Below are 27,454 nucleotides of genomic sequence, written 5' to 3' on the forward strand. Positions count from 1 at the left end.
GCGTTGCAACGGGTATGAGGTTGCCAGAGAGGAGTTGAGTTGAGAAGAAGGGAGATTGACGCAGCAATACCTCAGGAGTGGCTTGACCCCCTGAGACGAGAGCCAGTAGAGCTCGTTGAGGTATGGGCTACTAGGTTTTCACCAATGGGTATCCCCTTATAGGTAGGTGGCAAGTAAAGTGGGCAGCGCCCTACATGGAACTTTCTTCACCGTGCAGGAGGGGGGTGTCTGGTTCTCAACAGGGGGCGGTAGGATGAGGGGATAGTTGCCCTTTCGTGGAGGAGGATTCGGGTGGTCGGCCTGCAGGGGAAGACATGGCGGTTGGACCCTTATGTATTCCCAGAGGAGCTCCGAGAGTGGCGCCTCTGGATATGGAAGGGCAAGCCACTTGATGAACTGGAGTGAGATCCGGGAGATTGGCTATGGCTAGCCACTGCAGTTGCCAAGAAGCCACTGAGGTTATTGGAGTACACAGCCAGGATTAGCAGACACGTATTGATGCAGGAGGACATGGGCTGGGCGTCGTCACACAACAGGTACCGGGCGGAGCATAACATAGCATCACGGATTCCTTCTGGCGGACTTTCTGGCGCCGCCTATGGGATAGTTGGAGGCCGAGGAGGGTGTTGTGTTTCCTATGGCTGTTGGCACACAGAGGTCTGGCGGTGGGGAGTTGGTTAGCTAAGATACAGAGGATGGAGGTTGTAAACACTGCACATAGCAGCTTCTGGAAACTCCAAAGCATTGCCTTTGGTCGTGCGAGACGGCGCAGCTTGTGTGGAGGGGAGTATGTTGCATTCTCCACCGTATAGCACCTAGCCTTGGATGTATCTCATGGGGAGCTTTGTGCTCGTAGGCAGTCATCCAAGGCCGTGACCTTTTGTATGAGACTAGGATGCAAGACACGATATTCTTTTTTTAGGATGGGTCGTGCGCAGTGGTCGGCATGAAGGCCCTAGATTTTTGCTCGCATGCAGTCAGCCAGGGCCGTCACCTTTTGTATGAGAGTGGGATGCAAGACATGATATTCTTTTTTGAGGCTGGGTTGTGCGCAGTGGTCCGCCAGGTATTGGAGCCCACAGCAAACTGCTTTGAGGTATAGGAGATTGTAGGGAGTCTTACTGGATGGCACATTTGGAAGGTGCGGTGTCAAGAGGTTTTTGGCGGGAGAGAGACTTTCAGTACAGGCGAGTCTGGTAGAGCTCTGGACCTCCATCATCCACTCCCTCCGCAGCCGTTGGGACCAGGTGCAGGGCAAGTCAGGAGCTCTGTTCTCATTTCATGCCCACTTGGGGCGGCCAGGACCTATTTTTCATGATGCAGGTAGGCAGCCCCATATGGCGATACTTCTTGCCCCCATCCCCCCTAGACCACCTTGAGAGGCTTGTATACGTGATATATCTGTGACTCTGCATCAGCTCCAACTAGTTTGTTGAGCATGAGCACTTCTTTGTATTTAGGTTTTTTTGAAGTAATATAATTAGCCACACTTTATTTGCAAAAAAGAAAAAAGAGCTGTTGGTGCCACAATTGAGAGCTACTATCCGCACATTATAGTATGTTTCTGCATGGCTCATTGTTTAAACAGTCTTCTCAAGGATATTGGTAAGCTTTCATGGGTTGAGCCGACCGTTACTAAAATTGTTGAGATGGTGACCTATGTGCTCAACCATCAGTATGTTTGCCTTGAATTTTCAAAGAAGTCTAAAAAGATTCTCCTCAAGTACTTTGGCAGTCACTTTGCTTACAACTTCTTGATATTGGATCATTTGAGGGAGTGTAGTGGTGCATTGAGACAGGTATTCATCAGTTTAGAAGCTTTCCTTTGGCCTGTACTCCTATAGGGAGATATCATGCATAGATACAACTGAGGATGTGGGATTTTGGGATGAGGTGAAGAGGATTGATGCCATGGTTCAGCTGGTTATACACTTATTGCACCTCGTAGACATGATGCAGCCATGTATTGGTGAGGTCTATGAGGCTATGGACAGGATGATTGAGTGCCTAGAGGAGTTGATGCCAGATGAGGATTAGTATGATGAGATCCGCACCTTATGTATGGCAATTTGGGATTGGACCTAGAGTTTTAGGGTCATGGGCAGGAGAGTGAAAGGGAGGTTGCTGATGGTTGGAGATGCATCTTGGAGCACATGGTTCTTGATATTGGGATGAGGTGCATAGTGAAGGATCAGCTTGCGCTCTATAGGAATTTCCATGGTTCACATGGTTGTGGTGATGCAAAGGTGGATGGGCTCACTAGAGGCGGTCCTATGTGGTGGGAGGATTATGGATATGATGGCCCTGGTCTTTAGCGTCTAGTAGTTCCCATTCTGAGCTAGGTTGTTATCTCCTCTTGTTTGGAGCAATCATGGAGCTCTTACAGCCACATTGTCTCCAAGAAAAGGAGCAGCCTTGGTGTGCAAAAGGCCAGTGATCTTGTCTTTGTCAGTGCAAACCTACATATGTTTTACAACAATGTGATTGCAAAGGCCGATCCCTTTATTGAGTGGGAGATGAAGCAGCAGGAGCAAAGGGCAGGGCAGGTCCCTAGATACAGGAGAGATTAATGAGGCAGCACAGAAGGTAGCAGAGGAGAGTACTGGTGATATGGCCGATGAGTCTTAAGGTCCTAGATATATGTATGATGTATTATCATTGATGATAGATGTATCTTTTTGATGTACTAGAGACTAGTCAATAGACACTAGAGTCTAGTTCCCAGTGTGATCATGACACATGTGATGTATCTTTTTGATAGTTTATTGAGTACTCATTGCTTAGTATTTATAAATTATGGCTCTTGACTCTTGAATCTTGACTCTTTGATTCTAAAGTTTAATCATTAGAGTTTTATTTTTTAGAAATTGTGTGTACACTGCACTTTAGTCTTTGTAATATGTGCTCAAGTCTTATTTGAAATTTTCAAATTTGCAACATCAATTGGCCTTAATAATACAATATATCTTGCACGCAACTGTGAGCACCGTTCATGTCAAATGCAATGATCAATATGATGTTTAAACTATTATTTTAGACTCTAGAGTGTCTTTGAATACTTCTGAAGTTGTCTGATGTATAATTATTTTTTAACTATCCATTCCCCCCATTCTCAGAATGGGGCCTCCCCATTCCAATCGCGCACCCGTTCTCCCTATTCCTAGAATGGGCCTCCCCCATTCCAACTGTGTTTCCCGTTTCCATTACTGTTTTTCATTCCCCGTTCCATGTGGCTATGCTTCAAGTGCTTCGTAAGCTCTATCCAACCTAGCAACCACTGCATCTCACAATGAAAATGTAGGTCCTAAGCATGACAACATACTCAATTATATCCCTTCCAAGAGTAAATCGATGCCTTACTTGGATCATCCAATATTGTGTGGTAATAAACACCATCACCTTGGTGTTCTAACGGTTCACTGTTAATCCTCTATCCATGCAACACTTGCAATGCATCCATGTGTCTTCGCAAGCCCTTGGAAGAGTCTGCAACATCATCTACGCACAACAATATGGGTATTGATATGCTGGCCAAGCCTGCACCTAGTCCCCCTAATCTATCCACATAATCTAAGAGCTTATCGGCATAAACACTAAAGAAAATAGGTGAAAGTGGGCTCCCTTGCTTCACCTTGACGATACTTTCCATCATTTCGAAAAACCCTCCTGGAGCACACAACTTACCCATCACTGATTTGTTCACAAAGGAGAAAGAATCTTGCATGCATGTATGTTCCCCAACCAAACCATTTTGATCTTGTGCCTTCCAAGTTCCCATGCTGGAGTCTATGAATGGTGTACATAACCATCCCTATAGTAAAGTAGGAATTGCAAAATGGACGGGGCCCCCAATGGGGGGCGAACGTAGAAGGCTGGCCTCCTACATCACGTAGGTTCTTTGCATAGCAATACCATGCCTTTGGGGCTATGATTGGGGTACTTGGTTGTATTTCGTAAACATCTCCCATGCCCTCTTACTGTCTAACCCCAAAAAAAGATGGTATACCTCTTGCTCTAGGTTAGCCAATATGCTTGTTTCTTTCTTTACAGGGGAGTTTTGGAAACAGGGGAAATGGAAACAAGAAAAACTAGAGTTTTTTCGTTTCGGCCAAATTTTGAAAACAGGGAAACAACGTTTCGGATTGTACACTAAAATAAATATGTTGTTACATACATATGTAAACATGTCAATCCTACAACAACATGTATTTAAATTTTATACAAAACTTTTGAGTTAAGACAATTTTCAAAACTTTAAACAACAAAATACATTATAATTTATAACTCATGAACCATCTAAAGGTTGATATCAAGAAGGGTGGAACCAAGATGCATAATAAGTAAAATCAAGATGTATGTAAGTCTGTGATGTGAATAATGAGTGAGCATTGAGCACGAGTAACTATTGAATAATAACTATCAACATCAATGAACAATCATGATATCATCATGTGCATGTGACATGTGTAATGCCATGGGTGATTGCCAACTAGTAAATAGCAGCTGCAATGCTAAACTGACTCTTGACTCCTTAGGTATCATGAGTTTAATCTCTATAGTCCATGAGCCATAACTCGTTTGAATTCTGAGGATCCGTGCACTATCTCCTTATCTGACTTTGAGAACCCTTGTATCCCTTGATTGGATTAACGTGCCTCCAAAACAGATGTGGCACCATGATAAGGTAATGCAAAATAGGAATTCATATGGAAGTTAAGAAGTAAAAGAAGTTTGAAGAAAAAGGAGGAAGAGGTTGGGGGGGATAAAGGAGGAGGGTGGAAGAACAAGAAGAACTTAGAAAAAAAGAAGGAAGGAGAAGAACCTAGAAGGAGGAGGGAAGAAGAAGAAGAAGAAGAAGAAGAAGAAAAGAAGGAAGGGAGGAGGAGGAGGAGGAGGAGAAGTCGAGAGCTGTAGGGGGTAATGTGCTTCAGCAAGAGGAGGAGACAATTGCACAGAAGACTGGAGTGAAACTGAAAGCCGGTTTGTCCGTCTGCTACAAGGTGCAGAAACGGCGAAATAGTTCCCATTTCGGGGTACTATGTGCGGTAGGCATTGGAAGATCAATTGAACTTGCATATGTGTAGTATCTCTGGTAGCTATCTCAGACTACAACTTTGTCCATGCCTTACAACACTCATCATACCAACTGTTTTATGGGGCAGTGCTTTGTGGTGGGGTGTCTGCTGATGTGCAGCCCCTCTGGAGGTATTTGGGTGTCTTAACAAGGACTTGTTGTGAGGATGTGCATAGCTGGCCAATTGCACACCGAACCCCATAAGATAGATAACATCCCTGGAGCTTGGTTGTAGCAAGAAGCACCCTCAGTTTGTGTGCATCTGAAGGTGGTGCTTTCCTGTCACTTAAGAGGGTGTCTGTGGTGTCTTGTGTGCTCTATTCTATTCTCAATATGTTATTTTTGCTAGGTATGAGTTTAGGTACTGGTGTGCTATTTCAATCTAACCCACCTTAGGCTTCTTTCCATTTATCTCTATTATTGTAGTAAGAAGCAATGAGCTTCATGGACTTGGCAAATGCTAGGTGGATGGGTTGGTTTTGCATGGGTGTTAGCTAGGCTACTAGGCCAAAAGAGGAGCAAGCAGAGATAAATTTTCATCTAAATATGTATTGCAGTTGTGTTCAAATGCATTGTATGGCTTTACTGGTGCTGGAGCGTCACCACAGCAAGCATTACCTTTAGCTGATTCTTGCCTCAGGTAAGAACATATCACAAAGCTCAGGTTGACTTATATCAGTTGATGGAAAATGAAGATAAGATTGGCACCATGGTAAAGTATTTGTTCATATGTGTCCTTGCAACAAATTCTACATTTTAGCTTGATACAAATCCACATAATATGAATGAAATCAAGAGCTCTTTTATTCAACAACCATGCTTTAATGGATAATACCATGTATGCAATGGAAACTTGCAAGTTCTTGTAGGTATGTTTATCCACGAATTACTTTAGTAATGCTTTTGTTTCAAGCAATGGGCAAGTTGTGCTGGTGAGATTAGTGCCAGAAATGTTTGTTCCTGGTCCTGAAAATGGGAAAACAGGGTTTGAAACCTGGTTGTCTGCAAGTCAGTCTGTGACATATGACCTGTAGTGCTGTGGACAGAAAGATTGTGTAAACATGACTTGTACAATTGAGAACAGCGAACAAAAAGGTTGTGTAGACATGACTCGTACATTTGAGAACAGAGTTGTATTGTGTAAAATGGCACAAATTAAAAGAACATATTGGCAAGAATTGATCTTCAAAATAGCCAACCTGGTCAACAAAACCAAGTGATTAGTGGAGCCTCTGTTTTGCCCCCTTTTTTCAACATATTTGGGAATTAAACATGCATGGCAGATACAATGGCCATTGACATTTTGAGCAAGGCTGTGTACTCAAATGTAATTTGATTGCATGGTGGATATTTCAGATGTGTGTACTCAAATAAAGCATGCGGTTTGGGTTTATCATTTGTGCAATTTGGGCCTTGAATTTGTACTAAATACATGTTTTGTGTAAATGATTTTTCTAATTGTAGTTGTCAAAGTCAGACGTGGAAATAATTTGGCCTCAGCAGTGTGGCTGGAGCATACAGTAGCTACAGCAGATAGAAACAATACCTCTTTGGGCAGTCTAAGGTGGATAGGGTAGAGAAAGTAAGGTAGGGGAGTATAGCTCCACCCTGGAGTGGCCACACCCGATACCATGGTATCCCCAGGTGTGAAGAGCAACTATTTGAGCACATGATGATGATGTGAATCTCCCTGGATCTACTGCCAATGTCCACAAAGAGAGTGAACAATGTACATACATGAGTGGCCAGCCTGCACAGGTATGACTTACCATTGAAAACTATCTAGCATGGATTTTGAAACATGCAGCCCTGCAAGGATCCAAATGATCTTCAGGACCTCTGAACACGCCCCAAAGGGCTCCAAAACTTACTGGTGGGGCAAGGTCTCCAAGCCAACCACTCTGCAGATTTTGGCCTTAATGATGATCGTGTTATGCATCCCAGCCTCATTAACTAGATGCCATCCCTGTAGTGACTCTGGGCGTGTTGGGTTTGTGCCAAGAAGTATGCTCTCTTCTTTGTCGTTGGAGCCGTGCCCAGCCAACCACTGTGCAGATTTTGGCCTTAATGATGATCATTTTATGCATCTCAGCCTCATAAACTAGATGCCATCCTTGTAGTGGCTCTGGGTGTGTTGGGTTTGTGCCAAGAAGTATGCTCGCTTCTTTGTCGTTGGAGCCGTGCCCAGCCAACCACTGTGCAGATTTTGGCCTTAATGGTGATCATTTTATGCATCTCAGCCTCATAAACTAGATGCCATCCTTGTAGTGGCTTTGGGTGTGTCGAGTTTGCTTCGAGCAATACATTCTCTTCTTTGTCATCAGCATGGTTGTCAGGTATGAAAGGTACGATACAGTACGGTAGGATGAAATACTGTACTAAATGGTGCCTTAAGATTTTATAAGGTATGGTATGATATTAGTATGAAAGGGAAAAAATTTATCTTGGGTATTTTGGACTAAAGATGATAGAATAAATGTGTAAATTCTAGACTCTATTAGAGTATACAAGATGATTATTTGAGGGTAATATGCCAAAAACCTCTATGGTGTATGCCTCATAGGCAATATGTGCTACCACATACAAATTATAAGTACATAGATGGGACTTGATAGAATGGAGCAACCGTATTTTGTCCATGGGGCTTGAATAGGATCAAGGGCTTTATGAATCCTCTCCTTCTCTCCATCAATCTTCTTCGTCCTCACGTCATTGTATGTAACATTGCTCCGTCCTTCACATGGGCCCACATTGGCGATGGTTCTCACCATCTTTCTCCATTGCTCATGCTTTAGGACATTGAATGCAAGATTGCACTCGATCACCATGCGTGCAATCTCAATGTCCGCTTGTCATTGCCTTTCTCTAGAAAAGGCAACCGATCCAAGCATATGACTTGGAGCTTGAGAGAGAGAGGGTTGCCTCTCTGGTGCCGCATGAGCCTCAAATCTTTGCCTTTTGCCAATGCCAGAACCGGAAGCGGATGTGGAGTTGGCACCACCAATGATGGAGGCCTCACCTGCATCGATTGAAGATACGCCTACATTTGAGGCTTCTTCACAAGTAGACATGTGTATGGGTGCCGTCACTGATGCATCACTTCTTCTCCTTTAGTGGATCCCCCCTTTTGGAAAGATGTTGAAGAAGCCGGGTCGCACCACTTGTGTAGCACTTCCCGCAATAGTTGCATGTCCAATGGTGGGAGTTGAACTTCTTTGTGTTCTTCTCCACATGGATGGCATGCAAGTCGAAGGCCTCATGCTTCTCGTGTGTCATGATGCCAAGGTGTCGAGGCGAGGCAAGATGGAGAGAAGAGTCTCAAGACTCATCACTCCAATCATGATGATGCTTGAAGAGGGAGGGGATGGGAGGAAGAGAAGAGAGTGAGAGCTTTTGAGACTTGAAGGTCCAAGAGGAATGGGGTGGGGAGATGATGCTTCAAGAGCAAGGGGATGGGGGGAACTTGGAAGAACAATGAAGAGGGAGGGAGTGGGGGGAAGAGGAGATGATGCTTGAAGAGGGAGGGGATGGGAGGTTGATGCTTGGAGACAAGAGGGTGGGGATGAGCCTTGAGGAGAGAGTGAGACTTGAGAGAGAGTGCAAATAAACCCCAAGTCCAACACCCATCCCTTTTGCCAAGCATTGTCTTGCACCCCTGCAAAAATGCGCCGAAATCGTTCTTCATAACAGGTTTTCGTCAACAAGATGAGTGTTCCATACAGTACGATCGTATGGTACAAACTTGTCCATACGTCGTACAAAGGCAACTATGGGCCCAAGGACACTAAGATGTCTGCCAATGCTCCATCATAGTCCGTGCCATCTCGATCGCACTATGATTCTTTCGCTCCAATATGCCATTCTCGGAAGGGGTATTTGTGTTGGGAAACTCCTAATGAATGTCATGATCTGCATAAAAACAAGTTAGCTCTTGGGAGACAAACTCCCCTCCCTTGTCGGAACACAAGGACTTGAGTTTTCCACTAGACTCGTTCTCTTCAAAGATCAACTTATCCTTAAAATGTGAGAATGCTTCCTACTTCAATGCCAAGAAATACACCTATGTCATCGTTCTAAAATCAATAGTTAGCATAAAATACAAACATTCATCAAGGAACTCTCTCCTTATGGTTTCATATAAGTCTATCGAAACAAGCTCCAAGGGCTCCTTAGCTCGTCGTGGAGCCTTGTTGGGAATAGCATCTCTATGTTGTTTGCCACAAATGCAAAATACACATGGCAGGTGGCTCAACCCAATCTCTGACAACCGAGCATTAGTTGACCATGTGCTTCCAAAAGGTCCTCGTAGTTGAGGTGGCCAAACTAAGCATACCAAAGCTCGAAGTCTGTGAATGAAAAAGAAGAGAAGAAAAGGCAAAAGAATATTGCATCTTGTAGTCTCCATTCTCCTCATTTCCTATAGAAGGAACTTGTTGAGATGCACCATCAAGAACTCAAAGGGAGTCCTTATCAAACTCAATTGTCAAACCAAGAGCACAGATCTTACTAATTGAAAGGAGACAATACCCTAGATCCGGCACCTAGAGGAGCTTTGATGTATGGGCAACGCCTTGCCCATTTGGAATCAATTCCATATCACCCTTGCCTTTGATGGGGACTGAAGAATTGTCACCTATGAGATTTTGCCCATGCATCGGACACATACGGGCAATCCCATCTGAAGGAGTCATGTGGCGCGAAGCACCATTGTCCGTAATCCACTCATGAGATTGTGGGGCCATCATTATTGTATCAATGGCTGTTGGAGAAACAGCCTCTATCACCTCCAAATGGAGGAAGGTGGCTGATGGAGGAGCAGCCATCACTCTAGAATCCTTTGTAGTCTTCTGCTTCTTGTTGTCCTTGTTGGGGCAATCTTTCTTCCAATGACATGCCTTGCCATAGATGTGGCAAGTAGACTCGTTGGCTTTGTTCTATTTGGACTTCTCATCGTTCTTCTTCTTGTTGGTGTTCTTTCCCTTCTATTGGGAAGACTGACTGGTGAAAGTCTCCAACTTGGGGGCGTTCTAACCTTTGAGTTGTTCCTCTCAGTCCAAGACTATAGGAACCAACTCCTGCCACTTCTCTGTGTGACCTGAAGCAATCAAGGTGGACTAGTATGTGTTGAGTTGAGGTGGTGATTGAGAGAAAAGATTTATCGACATAGCCTTCGAGATAATTTCCTTGCATTTTGGACTCGCATCTACAATTACCAAAGCTTATTGGCATGCTCCTTCATAGAAGACTTTTTAGGATTCAAAGTCCCCATCTGAACCTTGAAACACAGTTGCTTCATCATGGTTATCCGATTGTACATTTGATCTAGCTCCACCCATATCTCTTGAGCCATAGTCAAGTGCCTGATGTGAGCAATGATGGCTAGAGTGTAAGAGAGAAAGAGGAAAGAATGGACGCATGCATTCAATTTGGCCCAACATGCATGTACCTTCATTAACTTGGCTTTCTCATTTGCAAAAAGCTTGGAGACATCATAGAGTTATAGGATGGTCTAAAGCCTCAGTCATGAGCTCCGCCAAATCATAAGACTCTAGTATGGCAAGCATCCTTACGCTTTAAATGCAGTAATTCTCTTAATCGAGCTTTTGATCCAAAGGAAGAGCCAACAACACGGGGACCTTACGGTCCATAATAGCTTGAAACTTTGCGTCAATTTCAGTTGACATTGTAACTAGACTGACTTACACAAAAACAAGGGCAGCCCCTCCGACTACACACACGGTGTCAATGCCTCCTAGGGCTTCCTCCGCTTGTCCTCAAAGAGTTTCACCTGCCACTGAAAATACAACCTTTTCTCTTTCACCGACAGCAAAAACCTGCAAAAAAACAGCATCTTCGCTCCTTCTCTGCAGTTTACCTATTCACCTCAGCCTCTATCAGCTGAAAACACAAACTTTTGTCTCGAAGAATCCTCCCAATCAGGTCCTCCCATGCACAATCAATCAGCCCTTCTACACTACTCTGATACCATGTTAGACTGCGGCAAATGCAGAAGTGTATGGATAGGATTGAAAGACAAAATGAACATGACAGAAGAGAGGGGAGATAAAAGAGAGAAGAATGCAGAAATTTGTAGTCAATGAATGCTGAAATGAAGAAGGCAGATATACAACTGGCTATTGAAGTATCTCCTCGAGCCACTCTCTCCCCACCACCTAAAAAGACAAGTGATGAAGGCAGGCTTCCATTCGGGACTAAATAGGAGGAAAAGAAGCTATAAAATAATGCAAGTGAAAAGTAAACTGGCCGACGTGATTAAAGAACTGCAGAGAGTTTCAATAAACAATAAAACAATTAGCGATAATCATCATGGCTGCCATGTGGCACTTCCACTTGCTTATTGGACCTGCTCAATAAATGGCGAGTGCTTCTAGTGACCATTGGAAATGCCTAATAACTGACAAGAAAATACACAACTCCACCAGAGTGAACTGGCTACACCATCTGTAGCCTGAGAATGCTAGTCCAGGTTATAACTAATCTCTAAACAGAACTGAGGTATTTGCTTGGAGAGTGGTGTAGAGAGCAGTGGATAGGCACCAATAATCTATAAGCCAAGGTTCTAGCTGAGTGGTGGAAAACCTTCTATTTATAGTTGTGATCCTCCCAAATTTGGGGTTTTGGCTTATGGGACATAGAGACTTTTGTAATTCTTTTGGAAAGTTTGGTAATTTTATGTTTTGGGGTGGTTGTAAAAAGGGCTAATTTAATATTTTAAGTATGTGATGTGGTTTGTATCTCAACACTCCTCTTAGAGTAAAAATTGGAATCCAACAGGGACTTCAAAGCATAGCTCAGCCCGTAACAACCATAGGCGTCCCACCCCAAAGCAACAAGGGCATTGGACAAAGGGAGTATGTTGGCTGCCTAGTGGCCTACCAAGACTACCAAGACAATAGTTAGCTTACTTTGGGAGCCCAAAGGGTGACCCTAGAGAGGCCAATGCATCGGACAAAGGGTGCTTCTCCACTGCCTAGTGGACTATTGGGACTTGCAAATGTGATGAAATAGTTTTGAACTTTTTCTCTCGTTTTTATTTCCTTTTTTATTTCGGGAAAAATGTTGGGGAGAATAAGGAATATTTAGATCCAACCTAAAAAATTGAAAGCTATCCAAACCGCCCGTGCGTGTCAATGACGAAGAAAATATAGAGATCTATGCTAAATGTTGTTAGGTCCTAGTATGGAGATTGCCATATGAGCTGCCACAAATATGATGGGTCCAAGTTGACCACCTAATAAAGGAAAAGAGATATATATGCATAGATGTATATTTATAGGAACAAAATACCAATGCATGGAGTTGCTGGGTTTGCCTACACTCACAAAGGAGTGATGTTGATCCGTAGTAAGACGTTGGGGCACTTTTTACTCTGCTTATGAGAGGTTTTTCCTCCTAGTTGTATTATATTTTATTTTATGTGCTTATGTTACACAGTTTGGGCACTTATCATGTTTTACATCTTTCGAGTGTGAATGCACATTAACAACCCTAAGGTTTAAGGATTGTACATTGTACTTGCATTACGCTCTTTTGGTAATTGCATTGGGAGTTGTACTGTGTCTTCACTTTCACTCTCTTTACTGTCAACTGTGTACTCTCAGCTAAGCTTTGATCCTCCATTGCTTCTAGTCACCTTTTCATCATCACCTGCTGCACTTGTAGATCCACCCTCAGCTACCGCTTGCAACATTGCTTGCACAGTTGCCTATAGCACCTAGCCTCTACGGCTCATCTGACAGCCTCCTCCAGCTCCTGTGCCGCTGCCACCAATCCGCCTCACCTATGGCACAGCTGCCTGTGCCCTCTTCTCCAACTCATCTACCTCCTAAGCACGGCTTGGTTCCCTTGCCACCTGTCCGCCAAGCCCACCAGCATATCACTGCTCCACGAGGTAGTTAACCCCAACAAGCTGTCAACATAGAAGATAACAGAGACATTTATCTATTTTTTATTCGAAATTTTGAATTTCAGAAAGGAGCTTCTTGCTTGGGCAGTCTTGTGTCTTGGATACACTTCTGGCAGTAATTTCTCAGGAAGCGAGCCAAAAAATTTGGGGACTTTTGGTTTAGTGCAAACATTGGCACATGTACTACTAGTCTGAAACAGACTGAAATTGTACATTTTGGACAACAAAATTTTAGGAATTTTGCATTGATTGTGCCACTAAGCATTGTTTGTACATTGGACGGTTTTGACAAAGTGTGACACAGATTTGTCAATTACAGCGTGGTACATGCTGTAATTTTTGGAAATTTCCAAATTTCCAAGTTGTTTCAGCTTGAGCTCTTGCTCTTGTGCTCTTTGAAACAATGACATTTGCTATAGCCAATAAGGGACATAGTGATGTATTTACATATATATCCAAGCAAGATAGATTGGATGGCAATAATTATTCTCTATGGTCTTTCATGATGAAGAATGTGTTGATTGTGAAAAATCTTTGGGATTATGTTAGTAGTGAGGAAGTCCGTTCTGTAGTTGTGGCTCTTGCAACACCTCCTACAGGAGGACATAGTCAAAGGCCCGCTCCAGCTTAGCCACTTTCCCAGATATCAGGAGCACAAAAGGCTTGAGACACACGAGATGCTCAAGCATTGTCTCACTGATTGCATTGGCAATTTAGCGGTCTATAATCATGCACATACGGTCTATAGCTTCTTTATACGTCAAGGATGACTTACACTTGAATAGATATTTGCTAGAAAAAATGAGATACGTATCTCTTTCTTGAAGAAAGAGCTTGAGAATGTGAAAATGAATTAAGCTAATTCCATGCAAGATCATGTTAACAAAATTCACGACTTGCATGAGCAGTTAATGAATGTAGATAAGTATTATTCGGATGCACAATTGATCTCTACTACTTTGAATTCTTTGCCGCCCTCTTATTTGGCCTTTCATATGGCCCTAAACCTCACCATGAGAATTTCTCTGCAACCACTTTTCTTTTGTCGGTTAGTTTGCTCCTAGAAGAAGAGCAAATAAGAAAAAACAATGGGGTGGATGTAATAGCCTCTAAACAGACTTTTATGGGGAGGCAGAAGGGTAAGGGCAGCTAGTCCAAAAATGTTCAGTAGAGTTTTGAAAGTTCAAGTATATCACAAAGCAACAAGAAACAGAGGCATGCAAGCCAAGAAAGACAAGTGCCACTATTGTAAGAAGCCAGGTCATTACATCACGGAATGTGAGAAGCGCATTGCCAAGGAGGAGTCAAGGATGTTTATTTCTGATGTACCTTCTACTGTTATAGAGCCCACGCCTTTTGTTGTAGACCGTGACTATTGTTTCTACACTTGTAGTTATGACTCTTCTCGGGCTAATAGAGCATTTAGCTCTATTGAGGATGCTAGCACTTGGTTCTTTGATAGTGGTGCTTCTAAGCACTTTACATCCTGTAGGGATTTATTTTTCTTTGTTATTGCAGCTTCTATTTGCAAGTCTTTGCAGTGTGCCAATAATGCATCTTACCTTGTCGAAGGTGTTGGAGAGATTGTCTTGAAAACCATTGATGGCTCTACTCTCCGTTTGCAGGATGCATTATTTGTACCAAGCACAAAGAAGAATTTGTTGTCCATTTCTTCTTTAGCAAAGTGTGGTATGCACGTTATATTTGATGGTGACAAATGTATGGTCAGGGATAAAGAATTCTTGACTATGGTTTTGACTGGCACATTATGTCATGGACTCTATGAGGTAGATACTTATACGATTGATCAATCGCTCTATTTAGCATCTACTCTTACTCCTACTATGTCACAAGCAAAGTTATGGCTTGCTTGCATGGGGCATGTCAACTATAGCAGTTTGATGCTTATGTAGCATACTCAAATGCTAGATGGTTTGCCTCTCTTGGAGAGACCTCTTAAGCATATTTGTAAGGGATGCATTTTGGGAAAAATGCATCGATTCTTATTTCCTTGTGATGTTGCTCTTAAGGCAGCCGCCAAATTACAAGTTGTGCATTCAAATGTATGTGGACCTACACTAACAAAGTCACTGGGTGGATGTTATTATTTTTTCATTGTCATCAATGACTTTACTTATTTTTGTTGGATCTACTCCTTGTTGAATAATTTTTTGAAGCGAAAAGGCATTGTCCATTAATATACTACTGCATATACTCCACAGTAGAATGGAATTGCAGAAAGGAAGAATCGGTCACTCATGGGGATGGCCAGATGAAAGCTAAGAGTCTGCCACATGGCTTTTGGATGGAAGCAATTATGTTTGCTTATCATGTTTTGAACAAGTGCCCTACCAAGGCATTAAAAAATGTTATGCCTTTTGAGGCTTGGAACAGCCAGAAACCTTTAGTTGGCCATTTTCGTACTTTTGGGTGTCTTGTGTATGCTCATATTCCCATAGTACTAAGAAAGAAGTTGGACAAGGCTGTTAAATGCATTTTTGTAGGGTACAATAGTGAGAGCAAAGGATATAGACTGTATGATCTTGTTTCCAAGAAAGTCTTTGTTAGTAGGGATGTGGTTTTTGATGAAAAATAAGAATTATCCCTTGCTGGTTTTGATACATATAAGGTTGCAAATGATGTGTTTGAAGGGCTGCTGCCCATTTCTTTTGGTGATACAACTAGAGCTTCGGTAAATGAACACAATGTTCAGCCAGCTACTCCATTGAGCAATGTAGAAATTCAGCCTATGGTTGATCTGAATATTCAGCGAGAGATGCAAGAAGTACACTGGGAAGAATTTTTTGCTACACAAAAGCAATTTGATGATTTAACTGCTCATGTGCAAGCATAGGGGGTTCAAATGGAATTGCTAACTCAAACACTCACCGAAATAAAATCCCAATTAGCCTTATTGTTAGAAAGGGCTGAAAGGGCTAAAGGTAAAGCAGAGGCCTCAGATATTCCATCTTCATCGAAGGATGTAGATGTGACTATGTGAGACCCAAGGGAACCCCACCAAAAGCTGAGGGATAGCCCAGTGTTAAAAGACATGAAACCCCCTCAGTTTCATGGGGAGGAAAAAGATAGAAACAAATACACTATATTTAACTTCCTCCAAAAATGGGAGGATTTGTACAAATTAAAGAATACTCCACCACATCTTCAAGCGCTGGAGGCCAATTTAACCTTGGGGCCAAAGGCATATAAATGGTGGAGAACTTTAAAGGAGGCAAATAAAATACTTGAAACTTGGGCTCAATTTGAATCGGTCTTTCTGAAAGAATTTCTTCCTGAGAATGAAATGGAAAGAAATTTTGAGGATTGGAATTTTGTCAGACAAAAGGGAAGACCTTTGCTGACATATCTCGAGGAGAATCATTAGATAATCCTCGAATTGGAAGGAATAGATGAATTTCAAAAGACGAGGATTTATAAGGGGACTAGATAAGGCGTGTAAAAAGGAAGTGAAAAGGAGTTTACCTAAGACGCTTAAAAGAGGCAATTAAATTTGCATTAATCAATGAAGATAATGCCCGTCCAAGTGCACTCACTAGTCCCACCAACATAGAGCCCAAGACTAAGGAATTTGAGGCCTCAAAATTTGTAGATAAATCCAAAAGGAAAATGCCATTTCTTAAGGGTAACAAACAGCCCTTTGAAAAGAGACAATATGTACAGCCGAAGCTAAGTCAAGATGACTTTGATAAGGTCAAAAAAGAAAGGCTATGTTTCAATTGCCTATCCCCTAACCATGTTGCTTGGAATTTCCCTCAAAGAAAGAAGGGGGAAGATAAAGGAAAGGATAAGGATAGGGGCAAGGGAAAAGAGAAACAAATCCATGTAGTGCAGACCTTGGAGGGGCATGAAAGGTATAAATCTTTAGAGGTCTCGCTCAAGGATGTACAACACGGGTATTGTATGTCAGCTTTCATGTGGCAACCTACCTTTGGGCCGCATGATTTACTTAGAGTGCATGGATCGATAGGTGGGAAGAGGGTGAGAGTCATGATCGATGACTCTACCACCCACAATTTCATAAGTTATTCACTTGTCAAAAAGTTGAAACTTCCCCAACAAAAGAGTGAGCATCAATATATTGTTCGTATGATGCAAGGTCAGGATAACAAAATATAGGATACATTGGTATCCAATTTGGAAATTGAGATCCAAGGATATAAAGATAAGCTTGATTTCCAAATTATAAATATCGAAAGAGCCGATATCGCTCTAGGGAGGGAGTGGCTATGGGGATTGGAACCATTCTTAAAGCGTAGTTATCATCATAATACACTAGAATTTGAAAGGGATGGTAAGACTTTTGTGATTAAAGGTGAACATGAAGTATTTGATAACCCTTTGATGTGTTCCCTAGAATACAGAAGTTGATGAAGGAAACTTGTGAGGTATACATGTTATGGTCCCTCCCTATACAGTTCATTTGACGACTCAATTGCTATAGCAAGGCATTGAATCTATTAACATTCATTTGAAACTGCAAGAACGGTAGTCAACAACCCCTCTGGCAAATCACACGCTCGTGGTCATCTCCAAGCCCCCAAAACGATGCCCACATATAATTCAACAATAAATTCATTAACTTGCTTGTCTCAGAGACAATTGCTAAAAGTTCCCTCGCTTCACCACCCAAACCACTCAAGACTTGTTGAAGAACACTCTGGGTGTGCTTTGTCTCGCACACAACACCGTATAAACCTTTAGCTTGTTCATGCATCTTTGCAGAGTAAATGGCAAGTGCATGATCAACATGTGTGGATAAACTCATATGCAATTCCATCAACTCATTCATCTTGGTCTCGAGGTGTTTAATCCCCAAAGAACTTGAAGCAGCCTTTGTGTTTCTTCGGATCGTTGATGTCCTTGTGGATTTACTAACATGCCCTCCCTATTGCCTTGCCACTTCATTCATCTTTCGCACATTAACTTTATTCACTCTATTAAACTCCACATTTTGGCTGCAACAAAATACACAAATGACTATCTCCCCAAAAAGAACACAATACCTTGACGAAAATACAATTATTAGAATAACTATCTCCTATATCCATGCGAATAGCTCCCAGCAAGCAAGCGTCGAAGAGATGATGTTGTGGCTGTTTTCTTTGATTCAACCAAATCAATTGCATTCAATGGAGTTGAATGCAGCCCAGAGTTCCTCATGCAATAAAATTGCATAAGAAAAAGGTTCAGGCAGCAAAAGATTTTTTGGAGGATATGAATAGTATGTTAAAATTTGCTCAAGAAAATATTAAGAAAGCTTAAGACCGAGCTAGAGCTTATGCAAATCCTCACCGAAGAGACATCTCCTTTGAAGAAGGGGATTTGGTCTATCTTAAAGTGCTTGGATAAACTAAAACCATGAAGACGGGACAATATCCAAATCTTTCACCCAGGTATTATGGCCCTTTCACAATACTTAAGAGAGTGGGAGAACAAGCTTACAAGCTCCAACTACTGTTGGTAGTAAAACACATCCAGTTTTCCATGTAAGCAAGCTAAGAAAGAAGCCGGGTGATATAGATAATCTAGTCTTAAATGATAAGATTGAGGAGCTATTCAGTGACCAATCCATTCCACATGAACGAGAAAGAATTTAAAATGTTTGTAATAGACGAACAAGGCATACTATTTATCAAGAATGTCTAAAATGGAGAGATTGTTCAGAAGAAAGCTCAACATGGGAGCGAGTAAGCACTTTAAGAAAAAGGTTTCCCAATTTACAGTTAGATCTACCAAGTATCGTTTTCGAGGATGAAACCAATTCTTAAGAGGGAGGAAATGTTACATTAATGAATGTAACTTATGGAGAAACAGCACGAGAGATGACCGTCCGGGGGCCTTGGGCACCCATATGGGGTTCAAGGGGGCTTACGAAGTGAGTTATAAATTAGTATAACTCGTTAGAAATTGACGGCTGGCAAGAGGAGACACGTTTTTTCTTCCGGTATATTCCTTGGCGATGGCTGGGTGGTGAATCAAGAGCTCTCGTGCTTTCCTGATTGGGGGGACGATTGCAAACATAGAGTTCGGTGACACAACAATTTGGATGTCCTTGCGACAACGTCATGGATGCTTTCCGTGGACTTTTTGGCGATGTCTATGGGGTAGTGAAGGCCATGGAGGGTGTCCTACTTCATCTTACACATGGGGACTTCGTAGTTGGGATATGGTTGTCCTAGATGTAGCACGATGGAGTTTGCAAGCGTTGCCCATAGCTACACTTGGAAGCTCCAAAGCATTGCCTTTAGTAATGCAATTGATCCCAATTGATGTGAAAAGTAGTTTATCATATTCTATGTTATTTGATGCCTAGCTTGGGGTGCATATTTTGGGGGGGGCTTCTGTTTCCAATAGGATGGAGGTTGTAAGTGTTGCTCACCGGAACACTTCGAAACTCCAAAGCGTTACCTTTGGTGATGCAAGATAGCCCAGTTGGAGTGGAGAGGAGTTTTGTCGTATGCTTCATGGTTTGGTGCCTAGCCCGGGGTGCATATCCTGGGGGACCTTTTGTTGAAAGGCGGTTAACCAAGGCTACTACTTACTCTATGAGACTAAGGTGCATGACACTATCTTCTTCATTGAGGCAAGTTTTTGCATTGTGGTTGGCCTAGATGCATTGGCCACCCATTAGGTACTAGAGCCTAGAACACCACGCTCAAAGGTGTGGGAGATAATTAGAAGCCTCACAAGGTGGCACATTTGGAAGGCATGCTATCAGCTGATTTTTATCAATGAGTGCTTCTTCATATACATGATCTTGTTAGACCATGGCCGCTGGGACTAGGTGAAGGGGATTATCTGGCCCTTTAGGAACTCTAACATCATTTTTTGTTCGCCTAAGGTGGCCGTGACTTGTTTTTCATGATGCAAGCCAATAGCCCTAAGGGGATATACTCCTCTATAGCTTCTTTCCCCCATACCCCCCCTAGACTTCCTTGAGAGGCTTATATATATGATTGTTTTGAGAGACTGAGTCAGCTCTAGCTAGAGTGTTGAGCACATGTACTTGATTCTAATATTTTTGTGAGAAATATAATTAGCCACATTTTTTAAAGTTATAAAAAAAGCACCAAGTGGGGCATCCACTTGGCTTTCAAATAGGTGAGCAGGGATCAGACAGTTAGGTACCTTGGGTTCTAGGTGGGTGACAAATGACTCAGAAGAAGACTATGAGCCAGAAGAAAACAGTCGGGATGGATGAGCACGAGTGATTCCTGTCAGCTCCCAGCCTTGCCTAGTATATTGCTGGCCAGACCATCGTGATCCAATTGCCAGCGGTCAAACCTTGGTGAGTCCTACTATTCTTGGACTCTCTTTATTTCTAGGCACCCCTTAACCCCGTTCGGGCGCCCAAGAGCCCGGACGGTCATCCTCGTGCGTGTTCCCCTTGATTTACCTTAATGCCACATTAAATGTCACTTTAATGTCACATTCAATGTTTGTGACATTAATGTCACATTAAATATCACTTTAATGTCACATTAATGTCACATTTCCTTCCCCTTAAGAATCGGTTTCGTCCTCGAAAACGATACTTGGAAGGTCTAACTGTAAATTGGGAAACCTTTTCTTTAAAGTACTTACTCGCTCCCATGTTGAGCTTTCGTCGGAACAATCTTTCCACTTAACCAAACATTCTTGATAAATAGTATTCCTTGTTCATCTATTACGAACATTTAATATTCTTTCTGGTTCATGTGGATTAGATTGGTCATTTAATAGCTCCTCAATGTCATCATTTAAGATTAAATTATCCAAATCACCTAGCTTCTTCCTTAATTTACTTACATGAAAAACTAGATGTATTTTACTACCAGCAGGTAGTTGGAGCTTGTAAGCCAATTCTCCCACCTTTTTAAGTATTATGAAAGGACCACAATACCTCGGTGAAAGCTTTGGACATTGTCCCTTTTTCATAGTTTTAGTTAGTTCAAGCACCTTAAGATAGACCAATTCTCCTTCTTCAAAGGAGACGTCTCTTCGGTGAGGATCTACATATGCTCTAGCTCGATTTTGAGCTTTTTTAATATTTTCTTGAGAAAATTTTAACATACTATTCATATCCTCCAAAAAGTCTTTAGCTGCCTGAACCTTTTCCTTATGTAGTCCTACTGCAAAAGGAGCTCCGGGCTGAAACCCATACATTAACATAAATGGACTATATCCAGTGGAAGAGTGCTTGGCACTGTTATATGCAAACTCTGCTATCGGTAAATACTCTTCCCAATTAGTTTGCCTTTTACTTACATATGCCCTAAGCATATCTTCAAAAATTTGGTTAACCCTTTCAGTTTGCCCATCTGTTTGCGGATGATCCGCTGTACTCATGCTAAGTTTAGTGTCCAATCTCCTAAATACCGCACGCCAAAATTGGCTATCAAATTTTCTATCCCGATCAGAAACTATATTTGCCGGAAGGCCATACAATCGGTATATGTTCTCTATGAACAATCTAGCCAATTCTGGTGTTTTAACATCAGTTAAAGTTGGAATGAACCCAGCCATTTTGGTTAACCTATCCACAATCACCCACACAGAGTCGTGCCCCCTCTATGTTCTAGGTAAAGCAACAATAAAGTCCATGGAGATACTCTCCCATTTTCCCGAAGGAATTTCTAGTGGTTGGAGAAGTCCTCCCATTTTCAATCTTTCAACTTTATTAATCTGGCATTTATTACATTTGACCACATAGTCAAGGAGGTCCTTATTCATTCTAGGCCAATAGAACTGCCTTTTAATAAGACTATAAGTCTTATTAACTCCTGGATGTCCCGCACTAGGGGTATCATGACACTCAAAGAGTATCTGGCGCCTTATTTCTATATCTTTCGGGACACATACTCTACCCTTGTAGAGTAAATAACCATTATCAATGGTAAAATTCTTCCACTTAAATCCAGTTTGAGCAACCCCTGATGCTCCATTTCCTTGTTGAACATCGTCAGATATTCCTTCCTCAATAGAAACACTTTCATTTGGATCCCCATTTTTTATTGCTTTCCATATGTTGGAATATGCCCGATCAACCTGGCATTTCCCTTTTAAAGATTCAAGCAAGTTGGAAGTGAACTGAGTAAAACTTAATTTATTAATGATGGGCATTTTGCTAAGTGCATCAGCTACTATATTATACTTTCCTTTTCTATATCTTATCTCATAGTCGAACTCTTGAAGGAGTTCGGCCCATCTGGCTTTATGCCCGTGTAAATCCGGTTGATCATTAAGCCACTTAATGCTTTCATGATCCGATAAAATCAAAAGTTTGGCACCATACAGATAGTGCCTCCATTTCTTCATTGCATGTACTATTGCATATAGTTCCCTTTCATAAACAGAATAATTCTGTTTTGCACGGTCTAATTTCTTGCTTTCAAAAGCAACTGGTCGACCTTCTTGTAATAAGACCACGCCTATTGCCTTATCACTGGCATCAACTTCAACCACAAATGGTTGATTGGGATCCACTATTAATAATACTGGAGCTGTAGCAATAGCTATCTTAAGTTTTTAAAAACTTTCATTTTGGTCTGTTCCCCAATTAAAACTTTTTCCTTTCCCTTTAAGTTGGTCTGTCATTGGAACAGCTATTTTGGCATAATCTCGAATGAATCTACGATAAAATTCAAATAAACCTAGGAAGATCTGCAGCTCTTCCAAGTTCCTTGGAGATGGCCATTCAATAATTGCCCTTACTTTTTCTGGATCCATGTTGATTCCCTCTTTCGAGATAATATGCCCCAAATATTTGACCTCTTGTGCAAAGAATTCACATTTAGTTTTCTTCGCATAAAGGGAATGTGTTCTTAATAGTTGGAATACTAATTGTAAGTGTTCCAAATATTCTTCTCTTGATTTACTAAAGATCAAGATATCATCCAAGAAGACTACTACAAAATGTCCTAGATAGGGCCGTAAAACACTATTCATCAGCTTCATAAAGGTAGCTGGTGCATTAGTGAGGCCAAAAGGCATGACCAAAAAATCATAATGCCCGTATCTAGTACAAAATGCTGTTTTGGAAACATCTTGTGCCTTAATTCTTACTTGGTGATAACCTGATCTTAAATCTATCTTTGTGAAGAATTTTGCCCCTTGTAATTGATCAAAAAGATCTTCCATTCTGGGCATAGGAAATTTATTCTTCACCGTTATTTTATTAAGTGCTCTATAGTCAACACAAAGTCGCATAGAACCATCTTTTTTCTTTACCAATAAAATTAGTGAAGCCTAAGGTGAATTACTAGGTTGAATAAACCCTTTATCAAGGTAATCCTTAATTTGTCTTTCAACTTCTTGGTGCTGTGTTTCACTTAACCTATACGGTGGTTTAGAAATAGGGTGTGTATGCTTATTTATGTCAATTGGGTGATTTATATCACCCCTATCTGGTGGAAGGCCACTTGGTAAATCAGAAGGAAACACATCTTTAAAATCATCTAACAAACTACTTAATTCATTATTAACATTCAACTCACAAACATAAGAAAATTGTTGCTTTATATTACAAAAAGTAAAAGTGTTCTGTACAGGAAGAGACCATAACATATATACCTCACAAACTTTCTTCTTTATCAGCTTCTGAACTTCAGTAGAACACAGCAAAGGATTATCAGATACTTCATGTTCACCTTGAATGACAAAAGTCTTACCATCCCTTTCAAATTCCAGTGCATTATAGTGATAACTATGTTTTAAGGATGGTTCCAATCCCCATAGCCACTCCCTCCCTAGAGCAATATCAGCTCTTTCCATGTTCATAATTTGGAAATCAAGTTTATCTTTATATCCTTGAATCTCAATTTCCAAATTGGATACCATTGTATCCCATTTTTTATTGTCTTGGTCTTGCATCATACGAACAACATATTGATGCCCACTCTTTTGTTGGGGAAGTTTCAATTTTTTGACAAGTGCATAATTTATAAAATTATGTGTAGCAGAGTCATCAATCATGACTCTAACCCTCTTTCCAGCTATCAATCCATGTACTCTAAGTAAATCATGTGGCCCAAAAGTAGGCTGCCACATAGAAGTTGACATACAACACTTATGTTGTACATCCATGTGCAAGACCTTAAAGATTTGTACTTTTCATGCCCCTTTAATTCTAAGGTCTGCACTACATGGATTTGTTTTTCTTTTCCCTTGCCCTTGTCCTTATCCTTTCCTTTGTCTTCCCCCTTTTTCTTTTGAGGGCAATTCCAAGCAGCATGGTTAGGGGATAGGCAATTGAAACACAACTTTTCTTTTTTGGCCTTATCAAAGTCATCAGGACTCAACTTTGGCCTCACATATGGTTTCTTTTCAAAAGGTTGTTTTTTACCCTTAAAGAATGGCATTTTCCTTTTAAATTTGCCCACAAATTTTGAGGTTTCCAATTCCTTAGACTTGGGCTCCGTATCAGTGAGACTAGTGAGTGTACCTGGACGCACATTATCTTCATTGATTAATGCAAATTTAATTGCCTCTTCCAGCGTCTTAGGTGAACTCCTTTTTACTTCCTTTTTACAGGCTTTATCTAGTCCCCTAATGAATCCTCTTGTTTTTTGAAATTTATCTATTCCTTCCAATTTAAGGATTATCTCACGATATTCCTTCAGATATGTCAGCAGGGGTCTTCCCTTTTGTCTGACATAATCCCAATCTTCCTGATTTCTTTGCATTTCATTTTCAGGAAGGAATTCTTTCAAAAAAACGGATTCAAATTGAGCCCAAGTTTCAGGTATTTTATTTGCCTCCTTTAAAGTTCGCCACCACTTATATGCTTTGGGCCCCAAAGTTAAACTAGCCTCCAGTGCTTGGAGATGTGGTGGGGTATTTTTAAGTTTATGTAAATCTTCCCATTTTTGGAGGAAATTAAAAATTGTATCTTTATTTCTATCTTTTTCCTCCCCGTGAAACTGAGGGGGTTTCATATCCTTTAGAACTGGATTATCCCTCTATTTATGGTGAGGTTGCTTAGGATCTCGCATAGTCACATCTAAATCTTTCAATGAAGATGGGACATCCGAGGTTTCTATCTTATTTTTATCTCTTTCTAACAATAAAGTTAATTGAGATTTTATTTTAGTGTGAGTGTTTGGGTTAAAAATTCCATTTGAACCCCCTAAGCTTGCACACGAGCAGTAAGATCATCAAATTGCTCTCTTGTAGCAAAAAATTCTTCCCACTGATCTTCTTGCATCTCTGGTTCATGGGGATCTACCATAGGGTGGTCCCCAGAACTAGAACCTTCCGTTACTCTCTCTTTCCCTTTTTCTACCATTAATACACTGGAATTGGAAACCAAAGATAAGAAATTTGCATACAAAGTAAAGTACTTCCCTGATTTTAATGGCAAGCAGTTGTTATTGGTTTGTAAATAAACCCGAAGAGTAAGGAACAAATTTTATCGCCCGAACAAAGTCGGTCACACTGGAAATGGAGCTTCTTTGCAGAAACGTCTAGTATTCAACCCCTTCTTAATAATCACACAGGCCATCAATGTTTCTTTCCTGAACTTGTTCTCTGCTGAGCTTGTACTTGTGATGCTGACCGAACAAAGTCGGTCACACCGGAAATGGAGCTTCTTTGCAGAAACGACTAGTATTCAACCCCTTCTTAATAATCACGCAGGCCATCAATGCTTCTTTCTTGAACTTGTTCTCTGCTGAGCTTGTACTTGTGATGCAAGTGCAGTCGAGGCTGGTGAGAAAAATTCCAAAACATGCAGTTGACTGATCACACATGCATCAGAAAATAGCTTCAGTCTCAGCCTGCGAAAAGGGGAAAAAAAACGTGTGGTCCGTTGGTGCGTTTTCAGACAGGCTCACGCCAGGATTCGACGGCGCACTATCCAACATACGGCGTTCGATGTGAAAGATAGCTTCCCCTCCATAAATTATATGACGTAGATAATCGTCACGTCAAATTTTACGTGACGTGTCACCAAGCACTTTAGACCAGCGGCTTCACGGGTCGACGAGGCAAGACCCGTCGACTGAAACAAATAGCGGGGCTACTGAAACCCGTCGACTGAAACAAACCGTGACCTGTCGACTGAAACGAACCGCGAGACCCGTCAACTTTGCCTTTTCGTTGAAGAACTTCACAGATCCACACGACTAGACCCGTCGGCTCTGATACCAATGACAGATGACTCAGAAGAAGACTATGAGCCAGAAGAAAACAGTCGGGATGGATGAGCACGAGTGATTCCTTTCAGCTCCCAGCCTTGCCTAGTATATTGCTGGCCAGACCATCGTGATCCAATTGCCAGTCGTCAAACCTTGGTGAGTCCTACTATTCTTGGACTCTCTTTATTTCTAGGCACCCCTTAACCCCGTTCGGGCGCCCAAGAGCCCGGACGGTCATCCTCGTGCGTGTTCCCCTTGATTTACCTTAATGTCACATTAAATGTCACTTTAATGTCACATTCAATGTTTATGACCTTAATGTCACATTAAATATCACTTTAATGTCACATTAATGTCACAGTGGGACTTGACATCACCACAACCTAGCAATTTGTTCTTATAATTGCCTTCGTTAGGTAGAAGCTGGCTTACTAGAGAACGGTCTCTCTCTCTCTCCTCTTTGTGGGTAGGGTCTTAGTGGTCAACTAGGTTCTATTAGTGATAGCATGGTAAATTTCCTCTTGCTGGTGTTTCTCTTTATCATCTATGGCTCAGCTACATTGCTAAACTTTTGTGGTTTGGCTTGGATGGGTCTAGGGACTCTTGTGTTAAGGTGTCTTGGTAGGCTATGTACACATTCATCATTGCTTTGAGGGGGCCTAGGGATCATGGATTTAGAGTATTAGAGTCAAGCGTTATTGGGCAAGCTAGTGGTTGGAGGGCTCCACCAAGCAGGCAAACATGGAAATCCTTCTCCAATAGGGCTTCCAAGAGTACAAACTTGGTCTGGCAAGCCAATGGCTGGAGGGCTCACCCCAAGCAGGCAAACATGGAAATTCCTTTTTCAAGAGGGCTTCCATGAATATAAAACCTCGTCTAGTCGAGGACTAGAGATCATCTCTGAGATGGATCTTCACTACAGCATTGACTGGACTCCCTAGATCATCCTTTATTCCTAGCTTGCTGTGATTCTAGTAGAGCTTGCACAAAACCCTACAATAGCAGGCCCTAGAATGCAAAGAGGAGATTGACGAAAAGCTTGTGATCGTAAATTCATAGATCCGAGACAGAGACATGATGCAACTAGGGGAGTGCTCTTACATCTAGTGGGTTGGTAGACCCTACCCTATCTATCAGGGTTTGGAGAGATATCAATAGGATTGTGGATCTAAATTTTCTACAATAAGCAGCATGCTGGAGAGGGGTAGAGGCCATGAGGGGGATCATTGCTTGGGGATTCCTCTACAAGTGGGTGTGAGACTTTGTGGTGCCCCCCAGGCACCTTCTTAGTACAAGAGGGTTACCAATTAGCCCTTG

At 41.7% G+C, this 27,454-nt stretch overlaps 1 protein-coding gene across 4 annotated transcripts in view; it reads left to right on the forward strand.

Moving 5' to 3' along the window:
* The window catches only part of LOC148031634 (DNA polymerase delta catalytic subunit-like), a 261,645-nt gene that overhangs the window by 173,202 nt on the left and 60,989 nt on the right, over positions 1–27,454 (forward strand). For all 4 annotated transcript variants that reach the window (XM_087685222.1, XM_087685221.1, XM_087685223.1 and 1 more), the window contains one exon: positions 5,632–5,714. In XM_087685222.1, coding sequence (XP_087541348.1) covers positions 5,632–5,714 — 83 coding nt within the window. The remainder of the gene's footprint in view (positions 1–5,631; positions 5,715–27,454) is intronic.

Source organism: Lygodium microphyllum, chromosome 9 (genome assembly GCF_053477565.2).
Source record: "Lygodium microphyllum isolate KBCC chromosome 9, Lygodium_microphyllum_v1.1.10, whole genome shotgun sequence".
NCBI lineage: Eukaryota > Viridiplantae > Streptophyta > Polypodiopsida > Schizaeales > Lygodiaceae > Lygodium > Lygodium microphyllum.